This window comes from Oncorhynchus masou, chromosome 11 (genome assembly GCF_036934945.1).
Source record: "Oncorhynchus masou masou isolate Uvic2021 chromosome 11, UVic_Omas_1.1, whole genome shotgun sequence".
Lineage (NCBI taxonomy): Eukaryota > Metazoa > Chordata > Actinopteri > Salmoniformes > Salmonidae > Oncorhynchus > Oncorhynchus masou.
Window position 1 is genome coordinate 52,119,374 of NC_088222.1, and position 17,505 is coordinate 52,136,878.

The 17,505-nt window shown below is 47.1% G+C and overlaps 1 protein-coding gene and 1 long non-coding RNA gene across 5 annotated transcripts in view; one reads left to right on the top strand and one right to left on the bottom strand.

Moving 5' to 3' along the window:
- The first annotated feature begins 316 nt into the window (after nt 1-316).
- The window catches only part of LOC135548820 (SH3 and PX domain-containing protein 2B-like), a 93,714-nt gene continuing 76,525 nt past the window's right edge, over nt 317-17,505 (top strand). For all 4 annotated transcript variants that reach the window (XM_064978770.1, XM_064978768.1, XM_064978767.1 and 1 more), the window contains exons 1-2: nt 317-793; nt 15,846-15,926. In XM_064978770.1, coding sequence (XP_064834842.1) covers nt 722-793; nt 15,846-15,926 — 153 coding nt within the window. In that variant the 5' untranslated portion in view covers nt 317-721. The remainder of the gene's footprint in view (nt 794-15,845; nt 15,927-17,505) is intronic.
- On the bottom strand, nt 12,445-14,216 carry LOC135548007 (uncharacterized). The gene is made up of 2 exons (XR_010456758.1): nt 13,868-14,216; nt 12,445-12,937 (listed from the first exon to the last, which is right to left on the bottom strand). It is a non-coding gene; the product is annotated as an uncharacterized LOC135548007 (long non-coding RNA).

The following is a 17,505-nucleotide window of genomic DNA, read 5'->3' on the forward strand; positions in this document are numbered from 1 at the left end:
ATCATATTTGATGCAATTTTTCCTGCAGTTCTGTTAAGGACGGCGAGGGCATGCGTTGGGCAGGCGTTAGTGAAGGACACTGTGTGCTAGGTAGCAAGCTAGCTAGGACACCGGTAGACAGTGTCCTTTGCCCCAGAAAAACTCTGATAATACATTTATTTCAGAGGAAATCCAGAATATCAAAAGGGTCACACAAGCATGAAGATAGCATGCTCCAGGTGGGCTTTAGTGCAGGAACAAATGGGATGCTCGAAGGGGGCGTTTCTACAGACGCAGCATTGCCCACAAGCAGGAACGCCCGAATTGCTGGCCGCAATCACACACAATTGGATCAAGCAGAAATCGCTCAGTTCTGCCTCCAGGACAAGACTCATCCCAATAAACGTCAACCTGATTTAAAGTGTCGCAGGCAGGGCTGGTCTGTGGTGGAGGCTTTCCAGTTATCAAATTAGAGTCGGTGAGCTGGGATAGGCTGGGAGTTTGGTTCAGAGAAGTTCGGACATAGCCTACTGCGGGACGGGGCAAGAAGAGTAGCGACTGAATGTGGGACAGGAAATCTGACGTGGACCATCTACGAGAAATAATCGCATTTGTTGCATACAGCAATCAAGGATCTCACCCGCGTGAATGACAAAGGTTGGGTGGGTAAACTTTGTCATTCGGGTCTGATCGTTCTAAAACCGGGCTGTTGTTTTTAGTGGAAGCGCTGAAAGAGAACATCATGCCAAGGCGGACCGTGCACGAAGTAACAGTTCAAGATGTCCAGAAGAGGAGAAATCCGAACAAACACTATGTGAGTCAACAAGTCATTTTTTCTATGGTAGAGGACCGACCACATCTGTATATTGTAGGAAAGTACACGCCACAAAACCCTTATTTTCTTCGATTCAAGTTCAGTTATATTTTTCGTTCGCTGGCTGCTCTGGTCAGGAAAGGTAAAAACAAAGGGAGTATCAAATTACATTTTACCAAAACAGTTGCTGCAAAAAAAGATTACAGTGCGACTTTGTTGCATTAATCTAAAGAAAATTAGAATGAAGGATATATATATATATTTCTAGATTTATTTTTTCTTAGACCTGAACACTTGTCAACATCTGGAAATAACGGGGCGTACTGCATGCACTTTCCAGATGCTGGGTGTTATTTTACATACAAATTCAAATACCTTTTGGGCCTATACTAGGCTCCTAGTGAAATAATGATTGTAAAGCCTTTTGAACACTGCTAAGAATGTACACCTGATTGTGACTTTATTTCATTTAACTAGGCAAGTCAGTTTAAGAACAAATTCTTATTTACAATGACGGCCTAGGAACAGTGGGTTAACTGCCTTTTTCGGGGGCAGAAGGACATGTTTTCACCTTGTCAGCTTAGGGATTCGATCCAGCATCCTTTCAGTTACTGGCCCAAAGCTCTAACCACTAGCCGCACGAACTTTAATAAACATACACATCACAAGACAAATATGAATAAGTGTGTTTTCCAAAACTGCTGCAACTTGGATGTTATATGACTATTACAGTAAAGTAGAGTACAATTCTATGCACCTGAGAAAGAACAATGAGGTCAACATAGCGGTTTTGAAAGTAGTGGAGGGCATGATAGGTGTCTGTGTTTAGAGAACCTGACAGACTTTTCAAAACATCCCGAGGACATTGGTCTAATGTCTATTTCAGAATGGTTGCCAGACAACCAGATATCTTTCCTGAAGTGGAGAATCTGTGCATTACAGTATGATTATTTGGGTTGGCCCTACCTACCAGGCCTTTATGCTCTCCTATAGAGGGCTTGCAATTGAGTCACAAATGTATTTATATTGTAGCGACCCGCACAGACAGCTGTGTGTTATGTCTTAGGCTAGGATGTGGTTGTGTTGTACTGACCAGTACCCGGTGTTCGCGGGGTCCGACATATCAGTCAACCTGCTATCTGCCAATCACGGGAATGCCTGGAATGTTCTGATGCCGGGCATCCTGGTGGTTGGCGGAGTGGCGTGGAGGGGGTTGGGCAGGGGGTGAGCATTGGAAGTTAAGACCAGGTTCAGCCTTTATTCTCTCTCTTACGTCTGGGCTGCCCAAGAGAAGGTCACGATTGGCTTATGGGTTATCTGTTATCTTTTTGGCGTGTGCTACGGCCCAAACAGTAGCCTGTGTAAAGTTGGTTTAATAAACCGTCAATTCGCAAACTCAAGCCTCTGTCTGGACAATTGTTCCTTTATGATCTAGTCAGGTCATTACATTGGTGTCAGAAGTAAAAACGTTGATACAAGTTAGCCAGCTAGCTAGCTGACTTATGTGGCTAGCTACCGTAGGTGAGAACGGGGGTTGAAAATGCGTCGAGGGAATCCGAAAGTGAAGGTGGAGGTAGGGGACGATTATGGCCAAGGAGGTCCGTGTGAATGGACGTCGGGGGTTCTGTCTGAGGAGATCGCCAGGGCGTCGGAGCGCAGAGGCCGCTTGAGGGAGGACGTTAGAGCGATGGCGGCTGAAGCAGGCATGAGTGCTTCGTCGACTGTATTTCGCGCGGATTCTGGTGGGCGCACCGAAGTGGCGACGTCGACGCGGCGTGACGAGGAATCTGGGGCTCAGGATGTAAACAAACATGGCGGCGCCCAGTTCCCGGCTGCGTCCGTATCTGTTAAGACCCCCGAAGTATTCCGGTAAGGCGGATTGGGAAGCTTTTCATGCTCAGTTTGAACTGTTAGCTCATTTTAGGGGTGGTCGGATGAAGAAAGGGCACTGCAGTTGGCTTTATGCCTCACGGATGAAGCTCTGGCCTGTTTGATATTGATTAGCCCCGAGGACAGGCATGATTATGGTGCTTTAGTGGGAGCACTGAGGAGGCGCTATGGACAGTGTGTACAGCCCGGGCTACTGCGCTCCGAACTGAGTAATAGACGCAGGCAGCCTGGAGAGCCTCTACGGGTGCTAGCTAATGACATTGAGAGCCTCTCTCGGCGGGCATATGCTCACATGCCCCCTCCGTGCAGAGCGAGCTAGCACGGGACCAGTTCATACGGGCGCTCTCTCCTACGGAGCTGCGCATACAGACCCAGCTGGCTCATCCTGAGTCATTGCAGACAGCCTTGGAGATGGCTTTGGAGAGGGAGCTGGTGTGGGCTGGGGCTTCAGCTGGGGCTTTGGTGGGGGTGCAGGGAGACACACCCTCTGTGCGAGCTGGGGGGCAGAGCAACCCGGAGCCGGAAAAGCCTGCTTGGGTGGCCGAAATGACAAAACTCATTCGGGCTGTGTCGCTACAGGCGGCACGAAACACAAGCCCTGGTCCCAGGGTCTGCTGGGGTTGTGGCCAGCCAGGCCATCTGCGCCGAGATTGCCCCATGTCCCCCAGAGCTCAGGGAAACGGCTCGGGGTCCGCATAGACCGGGTAGTGCGGACCCCTGGCTTTCTATCCCAACCACCATCATCTTCAGGAGGAGCCCACCTGCACAGACGGGAAGCAAGGCTCCACTTCCCCCAGAAGCAGACGAGGGCAAGCGGATGGAGCCTGTTGTTGTGGTGGGCCGGACCTGTGTTGGGGACTTTTGTCATGTCCCTGTCACTGTGGAGGGGGTGCCCTGCTCCGCCCTGGTGGACACTGGGTCCACAGTAACCCTGGTGAGGCCAGATATTGTGCCAGGTTGGACTCAGTGTGAGCCTACAACTGTGCAGCTCCGCACAGTCACAGGTGAGCTGGCACCCATGAAAGGGAAGGGAATAATGACTCTGACAGTAGGGGGCAGGACTGTGCGTCATCCTGTGTGGGTGGCGGCTGTGCAGGACCCTTGTATCCTGGGGTTGGACTTTCTTAGGAGCACAGGCTGCCAGTTAGACCTAAATAGGGGCACACTGAGCTTCCAGGGAGGGACGGAAGTCACCATGGCCCCCCTAATGTCACATTCACTCAACCCAACAAACCCTTTACTCCAACAGTTAAAGCAGCAGAGACTCATGGCTGCGCCCCCCCCCCACAGCTGTGTGTGACTTTTCCCCAGTCCCCCTGTCACCTACGGCGGTGTGTTACATTCCCCAGCTACCTCCATGACACAGCCCTCTGTGAGCCCGGGCCGCAACCCCCAGCCCAGCTACCCCAGATGGGAGAGGAGAGGACACTGTCTGCAGTGAGGGAGATATGGGGGAGGAACTGTGTTGGTCTTGACCCCGAGCAGCAGGAACGGTTGTGGCAGTTGCTGTTTGAATTCAGAGACAGTTTTGCGTTGAGTGAGGGAGAGGTGGGTCAGACTCATCTGGTGCAGCATGAGATCGACACAGGTGATGCTCGACCCATCAAGATGCGTCCCCGCCGTATCCCGCTGGCACGCCAGGAGGCGGCAGACAAGGCTGTGTTGGAGATGCAGCGGGCAGACTTCATTGAGCCCTCAGACAGCCCCTGGGCGGCGCCAGTCGTCATGGTTCCGAAGAAGGGGGGCAAGCTGAGGTTCTGTGCGGACTACAGGCGGCTGAATGAGGTAACCAGGAAGGACTCATACCCCATACCACGTATCGATGAGTCGCTGGACCTGGTTAGGGGGTCCTCCTGGTTCTCCTCACTAGACCTCCGAAGTGGCTACTGGCAGGTGCCCCTCTCCCCAGAGGCCAGAGCCAAAACTGCGTTCTCCACTAACAGAGGACACTGGCAGTTCAAGGTCCTGTGCTTTGGCCTGTGCAACGCTCCAGCTACTTTTGAGCGTTTGATGGACAGGGTGCTGGATGGCATCCCCCGACAGCAGTGTCTGGTATACCTCGATGACATCCTGGCCCATGGCAGCTCCTTCCAGTCAGCCCTGGAGGCGCTACGGCGTGTGCTGGAGAGGGTGGCTGCCGCAGGTCTGAAGCTCCACCCCGAGAAGTGCCACTTCATGAGGAGAGAGGTGTCCTTCTTGGGCCACCAAGTGGGGAAGGAGGGGATCAGCACCATGGAGGACAAGGTAGGGGCTGTCAGAGACTGGCCCACCCCCACCGACCAGCGTCAGCTGAAGAGCTTCCTGGGCCTGGCCTCGTACTACAGGAGGTTTGTACGGGGCTTCTCAAGCGTTGCTGCTCCACTGAACCGCCTGCTGCCGAAGGACAAGGCTTTCACTTGGACAGTGGAGTGTGAGGAGGCGTTCAACACCCTCAAACGTGCACTGATCGAGGCCCCGTGCTCGCCCTGACCTCACCTTGCCCTTTATCCTGGACACAGACGCGAGCAATGTGGGCATGGGTGGGGTGCTGGCCCAGGTGGGGCCAGAGGGGAGAGAGTGGTGGCGTACTTCAGCAAAACATTTGACAAACATGAGCGCCGCTACTGTGTCACCCGGCGGGAGCTCTTGGCTGTTGTGGCTTCCGTCAAACACTTCAAGTACTACCTGGGTGGTCTGCCCTTTACTGTAAGGACTGACCACTCTGCTCTCCAGTGGCTCATGTCTTTCAGAGAGCCAGAGGGGCAGGTGGCACGCTGGTTGGAGGAGCTTCAGCCGTATGACTTCACGGTGGTGCACAGGGCAGGGGCACGCCACTCCAACGCCGACGCCATGTCCCGTCGGCCCTGTACTGCAGACGGCTGCCGCCACTGTGAACGGAGAGAGGGACGGGAGAGAGAGCTGCGGGCAGAGGAGGGTGTCTGTGCCACAGTGTGTCGGGCGAGCGGGCCTGTCTGCTGCGAGCTGCAGACTGTCGACGTGGCTGAATGGCGGCAGCAGCAGGGACGGGACACAGACCTACAGCCAGTGCTACAGTGGGTAGAGGCGCAGGTGAGGCCACCATGGGAAGAGGTGACAGCGCTCTCACTCGCGACCAAAGGGTTGTGGTCGAAGTTTGAGAGACTGCGGCTGGCTGATGGCGTGCTACAGCGGGCATGGAAGGAGTCAGCTACGGGAGAGGAGAGGTGGCAGGTGGTGGTCCCAAAAGCATTGCGGGAGGCTGTGCTCCAGAGTACTCATGGGGGTGGGGACTGGACACTTTGGGGTCACAAAAACACTGCGCCGTCTCCGTCAGGGCTTCTACTGGGGGCAGCACAAGAGGGATGTGGAGGACTTTTGTCGCCGCTGTGACAACTGCACAGCGAGAAAGGGCCCCCAGGCCGCTCTCATGCTCAGCTCCAACAGTTCCCAGTGGGGGCTCCCATGGAGAGGGTGGGAGTGGATGTAGTTGGGCCGTTCCCCACCACAGACAGTGGAAACCGCTGGGTGCTCACGGCCATGGACTATTTCACAAAATGGCCCGAGGCCTATGCTCTGCCTGACCAGGAGGCAGAGACCATCGTCGACGCCCTGACAGCGGGGATGTTCAGCAGGTTTGGAGCTGCAGAGTCCATCCACAGCGACCAAGGCAGAAACTTTGAGTCCCGTGTGTTCGCCACCATGTGTGAGAGGCTGGGTATGCACAAGACCCGCACTACTCCTCTCCATCCTCAAAGTGATGGCCTTGTGGAGCGCTTCAACAAAACGCTTGGACAGCAGCTGGCCATCGTCTCTTCCAAACACCAGCGTGACTGGGACAAGCACCTGCCTATGGTCCTCATGGCATGCCGCTCCGCTGTCCAAGACTCCACCTCCTGCACGCCTGCCCTCCTCATGCTGGGGAGAGAGATCCGCACCCCTGCGGAGATGGCGTTTGGTCGGCCCCTGGATAGCCCTCATGTTCCTCCGGGGCCGGAGTATGCCCGGAGACTCCAGGACCGCCTGGAGACAGCCCACACCTTCGCCAGAGAGCAGCTGGTGAATGCAGGTGTGAGGCAGAAAAGGAACTATGACGTGCACACCCGGGGAAGGCACTTTGTGGCTGGGGAGCTGGTCTGGGTCTACAGCCCCCTAAGAAAAAAAGGCAGATGCCCCAAGTTGGACAGTCACTGGGTGGGACCCTGCAGTGTCCTGGAGAGGGTAGGGAGGTTGTGTACCGGGTGCAGCTTCCTCCCAGGGGGAGAAAGGTGGCACTGCACCGGGACAGGTTAGCCCCATACAGAGGGGCCTCTTTTCCCCAAACCCCAGGAACCCCCACAATTCCCCTCTCTGGCAATGACATTCTCCAGGCACCCACCCTCAGGTGCCGCAGACAAGGCTCCAGACAGCCCACTCCCCCTGTCTCCCCCCGTGTCACCGCGTGGTTCCCCAGAGCCACGGACTGTATTACCCGTTCCCGCTTCCTTGTCCCCCATATCCCTGCCTTCATCCCCTGGTTCCCAGGGGGGCACTCTGCGACCATCACGGCCACGCAGGCAAAGGAGACCTCCGGGTCGCTTCAGAGACTTTGTTTGTTCCCTCGGGGACGAGGGACTTTGTGGTGGGGGGGCTGTGTAGCGACCCGCACAGACAGCTGTGTTATGTCTTAGGCTAGGATGTGGTTGTGTTGTACTGACCAGTACCCGGTGTTCGCGGGGTCCGACATATCAGTCAACCTGCTATCTGCCAATCACGGGAATGCCTGGAATGTTCTGATGCCGGGCATCCTGGTGGTTGGCGGAGTGGCGTGGAGGGGGTTGGGCAGGGGGTGAGCATTGGAAGTTAAGACCAGGTTCAGCCTTTATTCTCTCTCTCTTACGTCTGGGCTGCCCAAGAGAAGGTCACGATTGGCTTATGGGTTATCTGTTATCTTTTTGGCGTGTGCTACGGCCCAAACAGTAGCCTGTGTAAAGTTGGTTTAATAAACCGTCAATTCGCAAACTCAAGCCTCTGTCTGGACAATTGTTCCTTTATGATCTAGTCAGGTCATTACAATATTATTTATTGAACGTTTATTTAACTTGGCATGTCAGTTAAGAACTAATTCATATTTACAATGATGGCCTAACCCGGCCAAAGCCTAATCCGGACGACGCTGGGCCAAATGTGTGCCGCACTGTTGGACTCCTAATCACGGCCGGTTGTGATACAGCCTGGAATCAAACCAGGGTCTGTAGTGGCGCCTTTAGTGCTGAGATGCAGCACCACTCGGGAGCCCAAATCACCTAGCAACCGCACCAGGCGCCATGTTGGAAGACCAGAGTCAGTCTGGTGGAAGTCCTCCTCATCGTCCACATGACTGGCTGTGTTTAACTTCTGGAAGGTTGCCCATTATTTCGTTTTTCTAAGGACCCAGAAAACGGAGGCAGTGGGAGAACCTATTTGAGTAGGTAAATATCTTTTTAACATGATAGCTACAGGAACTTTGTGTGCAGGCTAACTCAAATGAGCTGCTAACATAATGTTCGCTAGCTAGCCAAGTGAATTAAAAATCACCAGCTAGCTAACTTAATATTAGCTAGTTACCTAGCCATCTTGATTTATTTATTGTTGTAACTTGAAATGCATTTGTAGCTAGGTACGTTAGCTAGCTAGCTAACAGCCGTGGAAGAGGGTGAAATGACTACTAGCAGTTCCAGCTGTCAGAGAAGAGGGCGTAGTTTACTCTGGATAAGGCAGGTACTGTACCTTTGTGGGAGGATATTATGAAAAGATTAGTGAGGAAAACTGAGGACAGGGAGCTAGAGCAACATAATATTCAGTGCTGTCTAATTTGAGTATAATGCAGCCTGTTTCTTTGTGATGTTTTCTGTCCCCAGATACCCAGTCTGCAGATGAGGTCCCAATAACTGTACCAAGAGAATAAGGGTACATCCTTGCATACCATGGATTATATGTGTACCTATGTTAGCAAATTTTGTCAATAAAAATACATTTGAAGTCACACACAATGTATAAACCTATTACAGCTAGGGCAGGCCAACCCTGCTGGGTGTGCAGGCTTCTGTTCAAACCCAGCACTGACACACCTGATTCAATTTATCAAACCTAATTAGTTGAAAATCAAGTGTGCTTTTGCTGGTCTGCAACAGAAGGCTTTAGTAATAGCCTACCTGTTACTAAGATGTCTAACCTTTATGAGTTAGCTTACTTGTATACTTTGAAATTATATGAAAGTGTTGTTTCATTGAAGTGAAGTGTATAACTTAATATAATATTCAATGTTGATTTAATCACAATCCTGGAATAAAGATGGGAAGGGAATCTGTCTGGTTCTGTGTTTTATTCTTGACTGAACCTTTTTGGTTCAGTCATAAGCTCTCCAAATTAGTTTTATTTGATTGTCACTCTTTTTCAGGAGATTAGGATATATGTGAATCCATTTTGCAGCTGATAATGACATGCAATGCCAATGCAGCCATAGGCCTACAGTACTATAGCTTCAGCCTTCTGGGCATTTGCAATGCACCCCTTGACATTGTGCATCTGAAGCAGATAATATCCTCACACATTGTTTACATATTGTTCAGCTATACAGTTGAAGTCGGAAGTTTACATACACTTTAGCCAAATACATTTAAACTCAGTTTATCACAATTCCTGACATTTCATCCAAGTAAAAATTAATTCCCCGTCTTAGGTCAGTTAGGATCACCACTTTCTTTTAAGTATATGAAATGTCAGAATAATAGTAGAGAATGATTTGAGCTTTTATTTCTTTCATCACATTCCTAGTGGGTCAGAAGTTTACATACACTGAATTAGTATTTGGTAGCATTGCCTTTAAATTATTTAACTTGGGTCAAACGTTTCAGGTAGCCTTCCACAAGCTTCCCACTCCTGACAGAGCTGTTTTGTAGGCCTCCTTGCTCTCACACGCTTTTTCAGTTCTTCCCACAAATTTTCTATAGGATTGAGGTCAGGGCTTTGTGATGGCCACTCCAATACCTTGACTTTGTTGTTCTTAAGCAATTTGCTACAACTTTGGAAGTATGCTTGGGGTCATTGTCCATTTGGAAGACCCATTTGCGACCAAGCTTTAAATTCCTGACTGATGTCTTGTGATGTTGCTTCAATATATCCACATATTTTCCTACCTCATGATGCCATTTATTTTGTGAAGTCACCAGTCATTCCTGCAGCAAAGTACCCTCACAACATGATGCTGCCACCCCGTGCTTCATGGTTGGGATGGTGTTCTTCGGCTTGCAAGCATCCCCCTTTTCCCTCCAAACATAACTATGGTCATTATGGCCAAACAGTTCTATTTTTGTTTCATCAGACCAGAAGACATTTCTCCAAAAGTAAAGTCTTTGTCCCCATCTGCAGTTGCAAACCGTAGTCTGTTTTTTTATTGGCGGTTTTGGAGCAGTGGCTTCTTCCTTGCTGAGCGGCCTTTCAGGTTATGTCGATGTAGGACTCGTTTTACTGTGGATATAGATACTTTTGTACCTGTTTCCTTCAGCATCTTCACAAGGTCCTTTGCTGTGGTTATGTGATTAATTTGCACTTTTCTCACCAAAGTACATTCATCTGTAGGAGACAGAACGCATCTCCTTCCTGAGTGGTATGATGGCTACGTGGTCCCATGGTGTTTATACCTGCGTACTAATGTTTTTACAGATGAATGTGGTAACTTCAGGCGTTTGGAAGTTGCTCCCAAGGATGAACCAGACTTCTGGAGGTCTACATTGTTTTGAGGTCTTGGCTGATTTCTTTTGATTTTCCCATGATGTCAAGCTCACCATACCTTCACTGCTATGCAATCTGGTTTCAGAGCTGGTCATGGGTGCTCTTCAACCGATCGCTGCCTGCATCTGCCCGCCTGTCCAACATCACTGCTCTGGACGGCTCTGACTCTGACTCTGAATACGTGGACAACTACAAATACCTAGGTGTCTGGTTAGACTGTAAACTCTCCTTCCAGACCCACATCAAACATCTCCAATCCAAAGTTAAATCTAGAATTTGCTTCCTATTTCGCAACAAAGCATCCTTCACTCATGCTGCCAAACATACCCTTGTAAAACTCACCATCCTACCAATCCTCGACTTCGGCAATGTCATTTACAAAATAGCCTCCAATACCCTACTCGACAAATTGGATGCAGTCTATCACAGTGCAATCCGTTTTGTCACCAAAGCCCCATATACTACCCACCATTGCGACCTGTACACTCTCGTTGGCTGGCCCTCACTTCATACTCGTCGCCAAACCCACTGGCTCCATGTCATCTACAAGACCCTGCTAGGTAAAGTCCCCCCTTATCTCAGCTCGCTGGTCACCATAGCATCACCCACCTGTAGCACGCGCTCCAGCAGGTATATCTCTCTGGTCACCCCCAAAACCAATTCTCTCTTTGGCCGCCTCTCCTTCCAGTTCTCTGCTGCTAATGATTGGAACGAACTACAAAAAGCACTGAAACTGGAAACACTTATCTTCCTCACTAGCTTTAAGCACCAACTGTCAGAGCAGCTCACAGATTACTGCACCTGTACATAGCCCACCTATAATTTAGCCCAAACAACTACCTCTTTCCCTACTGTATTTATTTTATTTATTTTGCTCCTTTGCACCCCATTATTTTTATTTCTACTTTGCACATTCTTCCACTGCAAATCTATCATTCCAGTGTTTTACATGCTATATTGTATTTACTTTGCCACCATGGCCTGTTTTTTGCCTTTACCTCCCTTATCTCACCTCATTTGCTCACATCGTATATAGACTTGTTTCTACTGTATTATTGACTGTATGTTTGTTTTACTCCATGTGTAACTCTGTGTCGTTGTATGTGTTGAACTGCTTTGCTTTATCTTGGCCAGGTCGCAATTGTAAATGAGAACTTGTTCTCAACTAGCTTACCTGGTTAAATAAAGGTGAAATAAAAATCAAATAAAAGCAAAGAGGCACTGAGTTTGAAGGTAGGCTTTGAAATACATCCACAGGTGCACCTCCAATTGACTCAAAATATGGTCAATCAGAATCTTCTTAAGCCATGACATCATTTTCTGGAATTTTCCAAGCTGTTTAAAGGCACAGTCAACTTAGTGTATGTAAACTTCTGACCCACTGGAATTGTCATACAGTGAAATAATCTGTCTGTAAACAACTGTTGGAAAAATTACTTTTGTCATGCACAAAGTAGATGTCCTAACCGACTTGCCAAAACTATAGTTTGTTAACAAGAAATTTGTGGAGTGGTTGAAACACTTATGTTATGGTTATATGTTATCTTATGGAGTCATTAAAACTTGTTTATGTAAATTTCCGACCTCAACTGTATGTTCTCAATTTTAAAAAACAACACCAGACTATGTTTGAAACGTACACACAACTACTACTACCAAGTTCAATTCCTGATACTTTTCTCCCAGAAGGTCTGACTGGCACTTGGAGCCACTGTGATGTTGAAGATGGTTTGGCTAAGACTAGCACAACAATAACATTGTCAATGCTAAATGTGTTTAAATTGTCAAATTAAAATAAGTTAGTCTATTAGAAATAGATTTTATTCAATGACGCAAAGCAGAGATCACACACAATACTTTTCATTGCACCATTATTAATGTCCAGCATGTTTACAATGTCATAAACAATAGTCTTTTACATGTTGTACCAAATTAAATGTTATATATTCATAGGGGTTAAGGGGCATTTCTGGCATGACGACAAGGTGAAGGGGCTCTCTTGTAAAAGATCTGGGTGTAGCTGGTGCAGAGGAGTCAGGTGCAGGACAGCAGAGATGAGTAAAAAAAAGTAACTTTACTCAAAATGACCTAATACATGTAGTAATACCAAGCCCACACAATAGGACCGAAATACATAAAACAAACACACAGAAAAACCATGGGGAAAACAAAGGGATAAATAATGAACATGTAATTGGGGAATTGAAACCAGGTGTGTAAAACAAAGAAAAAACAAATGGAAAATGAAAAGTGGATCGGCGATGGTTAGAAGGCCGGTGACGTCGACCGCCGAATGGCGCCCGAACAAGGAGTGGGACTGACTTTGGCGGAAGTCGTAACATCTCTACTTAAATGGCACAACAGAATCATTCAGATTGACCAAAGCACAGCATATGACAAACATTGACCAAAGCACAGGATATGACAACCACGTTGTTTAACTGAGGGAAAGGGACAAAGCGGTGGAAGTAGAAACTGATGCTGCTGAAGCGTTGCTCGTCTTCACAGTGGGAATCCAGTCAACATGGGTGTCCTGATAGAGGTCAGCTGGTGAACCAACCGTACATAAACAAATGAGAAGCACTCCTGATGTTAGAATATCACTTCTTCAGGTCACCTGTACCATCAGGGCTCTTAATGGTTTTGTTGTGTTTAATTCCGTCAGGTTTTTTTGTGTCATATAAAGATCAAATCTAACATTGGGCTGGAACAACCAATAGTCAACACAGCAGGGTTTCCTATCCCATTGAGGCCTTTGTCCTATGCTGTAATGTCCATACATTTTCCCTCCTCTTATGAATAAAGTTCTCAACAAATTATCATTGGGTCAGTGCCACTGGAGTTTTTTGGGTCTCACTTTTTCATGGTCAGGAGAATTTACGCAGCAGGTTAGGATAATTACGTTAAGGTGAGGAAAAAGGTTAGGGTTAGCTAAAAATTAAAAGCATTTACTTTTGATGTTAATTTGACAATAGCTCCATCCCTTCTGGCTATGATCCCTTTTCAAAGGCCTAGATTACATGGTTTCGTTTTTATTGATTTGTCGTCAGTGTCAGCAGAGTAGGCATAGGCTACCATCGAATTAAAAAAAGATTATGCTAATGTCCCCTGTCATATGAAGTGTAGTAGAATTGCATAAAATGTTTATCAAAGGGCACATTTTTCCTGTGCAAAGTAATTTAAAAATACATCTCTGATATCGCCTAAATTATGACTATCCAATCTACTCATCACATTAGGACTAGGCTACTATGCTTACATTAGTCTGCAAATGTGATGAGAGACTCATGCAATCCTTTGCTATAAAAGTAAATTTTTATGGTGAAAAAAGTAGCTTCCCCAAAACTTGAATCTCATTGACACATGCTAATAGCTAGACTACACGCTATCTAGCTAGATAATGTTGGCTAATTTAGTCTTGCTGTTAACACCTGGTTGACAAACCGCTAAACTAAACTATAAATCAATCAGACTTACCAATGATGAAATGATTGGAGCAGATCCTGTACTGACAGCTGTCTGAGTGCAGGTCTGGACGGGCAGAAAGGTTTCTTCGGTTTTCTGTCAGTTCTTGAGTCTTATCTCATTGGTGTTATCTGTAAAAAACCTGTTTGTCTTTCCTATCTTGTTGCACAGAAATTTACCGTGGTGATGAATCAACTTGTTTTAGGCACTGCTATCATGCAGCTTGGGTTAGCCACTCAGCAGTTGTTGTCGAAAGAATTGATGCGGTGGTCTTCCAACATGGCCGCCAAAGTAAAAGTCAACTGGCAACCCTCTATAGGCTACAAACAATGGGGTAGAAAACCATGGCCTTCGGCATGGGTATTTGTTAACCAGGAAGCATACTACTCACTCGTCTATTCCTAAGGTCATTGTCAGCTCAGAGTACACAAGCCATTGATGGAATGTTTGAACAAGGGAGGCGCTTCTGCACACTTCTGTCTGGGATAGAGAGCAGAAACAGAATATGTCGTTTGAGACTGTTTGGCCCATTTGCGTTTAGTCCTGACTACGACTTTTTGTGGCGCAAGCTTAACTTCTACAAATGGGCGTTAGGCCTACTACGAAGTCCCTGAGCCATCAGAAAGATATTGAGAATACCTTAATGTGCACATTGCGCAACGTGACAAAGCATGCCTACACGATACAGTATTCTACTTTCTGATGGTGCTGTGATCAGTGCATCACAACACTGTTTCCATCGCTGTATCCAAGCCACCTCAGCTTTTCTGCTTTGAATTATCTCTAATGCACAGGGAAAGGGTTAGGAGCTGAGCGTGGGCTGAGGCAGATGGAGGAATGTTTTTCCTATTTAAAAAAACCACTCCTCAGTCCTCCTAGGAGATATGGGGTGTGAGTATTGGTTGTACGGTGATAATGATGACTCGTTACGTAATACTAACATGCCAATACACAGTGAGCATCGTGAGGTGCAGGATATAAAGTTCTTGAGCTCCTGTGTCTGCTCCATCTGCTGTGTTTACTGGTTCACTGGTCGTGTGCCATGCGTTGAGTTCTGCATTGAGCTTCGTCCACAGCCTTGGTCTCCTACAGGGAAGGCAGGGGAAAAGGGACAGGCCGAGCTGGCCCATCCTGGGACAGAGGCCAACAGAAGCACTCAGCCAGACATAATCACTGGAGAGTTTACGTCCGATCACCTCCCAGCCTCTCTTTCGCTCTTCCTTTAGAAAAAAAAAAGTGTTTGTTGTGCTTGTATGCCAGCCAGCACCAGCAGGCCATTATTGCATGACGACAGTCGACAGGCTGCAAGACGTTTTATTTTTTATTCACGGTCTAGTTAGTACTTTGATCTTTACACAGGGTTTGTTTTCATTGATGTCACAAGCGGAATACCTAAGCCTCTAGTATTTCATTGCACCCCTAAAGTGAAGATATAGATGTACATAAAGAAAAAGACAGACGGGATCGGTCAGTTTGGCTGTTTTTGACTATGAAAATTTCCGGTATTTAGCAATGTAATACAATGTTCCGCTGTCTCACAGTGGTGGTATGTCACATGTCCGTGCATCCTTTGTAAGACTAGACTTCAATAGTGTTAGCCCAATATGCGTGAGTAGTAGGCATGATCATTTCCTATTTCATTGGAAATTATGATCTTAAGGTGTGGGAAGTGAGTTCAGAAGGATATCCCTTCTGTGTCTGTGGACAAGACAGACATCACACTAAATTACCACACAATGAACCAGCTCTATTTACTCAAATGTCATCTTCCCTAGAAACCCAGTCATTGTGGACTATTGTGTGACCACGAATTAGAAAATAAATCTTGCGATTTTACCAATTCCTTAGAGATTATTACACTGTTATTGTTGTTACTATGACAAGAGCATAACTACATGCCAATTGGTATGGATCCTGGTCGTTACACCAACCTGGTATGGGTCTGTAGGGAAAAAAAGGTTTAAACACCCTTTTTTTATTTTATTTTTAGGTTTACATCATCAAAGTGTCCTGGTCTGATGGCAGCACCGAGGTCATCTTCAGGCGCTACAGCAAGTTCTTCGACCTGCAGGTGAGCTGGGAACTGTTATGGGAAAACCACTGTGCACACCTTGTAGTACAATCGTAGTTTCACACTATATGGCCGTGTCTCAAATGGCACCCTATTCCCCGTAGTCCACTACTTTCTACCAGGGACCACAGATGAAAATGAGCTATCTAGTTAAATCTGGTGCAATGGCATGTTGTACATTGTCCCTGACAAATAACAAAATCAATAAATAATGCCCCTATGCCATCGTACAGGTGTACCAACAGGACTACAGTGTTAGTGTCTGGGTCATTGAACCTTGTGACTTGGTTTGGTAATTTATATGAGTCGATTCTGAAAATGAACTAATTCAATCGAGTCTAGAGAAGCTAAATGTGGATTCCAACAGATAACCACAAAAATATTTATTTCAGACGAGAACGTCACACAGGCCGTTTATTGCATGTGCAGGGAATTTCATCAGAGTTCCAGTTCCTTTTTCTGTGGCCATCTGTGTTAAATAGATCATCCAATACTGACAAATGCTATTTCTTCTCATAACAAATGCATTATTACGTCAATATTAACTACTTACAAATAATATAATATATAAAAGCATGATACATCATGGTTTAGTAAGGCTATGAAATATAAGACTATAAACAGTTAGGGCAGAAAGATGACCGTAATCTCTTTCAGAATCTACACTGTACAAAATATCCTGTTGTTTTTAAAGTAACGTTACGGTGCCATTTAGGATGCGAACTTGCACAGTGAAGGAGCAATGAGTCATTTAATCTGGCTGTTGCTGCTCCTCTGCAGCAACAGCCAAGTGCACTGACCCACCTGGATGCATCTCTCTGAGAGCCTGCCAAGGCTGGTGTCAGTAGGGACATAAAACCAATGAGATGGCCCGGGCTGGAAAAGTGCCTCCCACTGTGGAACACATCAACTGGCTGCTTCACTATTCTCTGGTATTGTAAAGCATCAATGGAAAAATAGTCTCTCTGGGTTCACAATAGGGCACCCATTATTTTGAAAACTATTATCCCCCCCCCCCACACACACACACACACACACACACACACACACACACACACACACACACACACACACACACACACACACACACACACACACACACACACACACACACACTGTTCCTCTTTTCCTTCCACTGTCTCTCGCTGGGTCATCATCCCTCACTCTTCTGATGTCACTGCTGCCTACCCTGCTGTCCATCCTGGAGACAACCATTGTTGAATATGAAAGGTTGAGATGAACAGATCGGGCTGGCAAAAAAAATGAAAGATGACATGGTCATACAGGCTGTCTCGTGCATCACATCCCATCAATAGTGGCAAATGCTGTGTGAACCAGACCTCAGCAGAAAATAGTTGTATTTTGTAGTTTATTTGAAAATACCAACTTTTCAAATACTTGAGGTAGTCGAATAGAGGTTATATAGAGTTATCTAAAAGGCAACTATTTTCTTTGAAATTCAAATGCAGGTATTAAAAAAACTAATACTATTTGAAGGTATATGAATATATGTCAGTTATTTGAAAACAAAAATATTTATTTGATGAAGAACCAAAAACTATAACAGTTAGTTGAATTC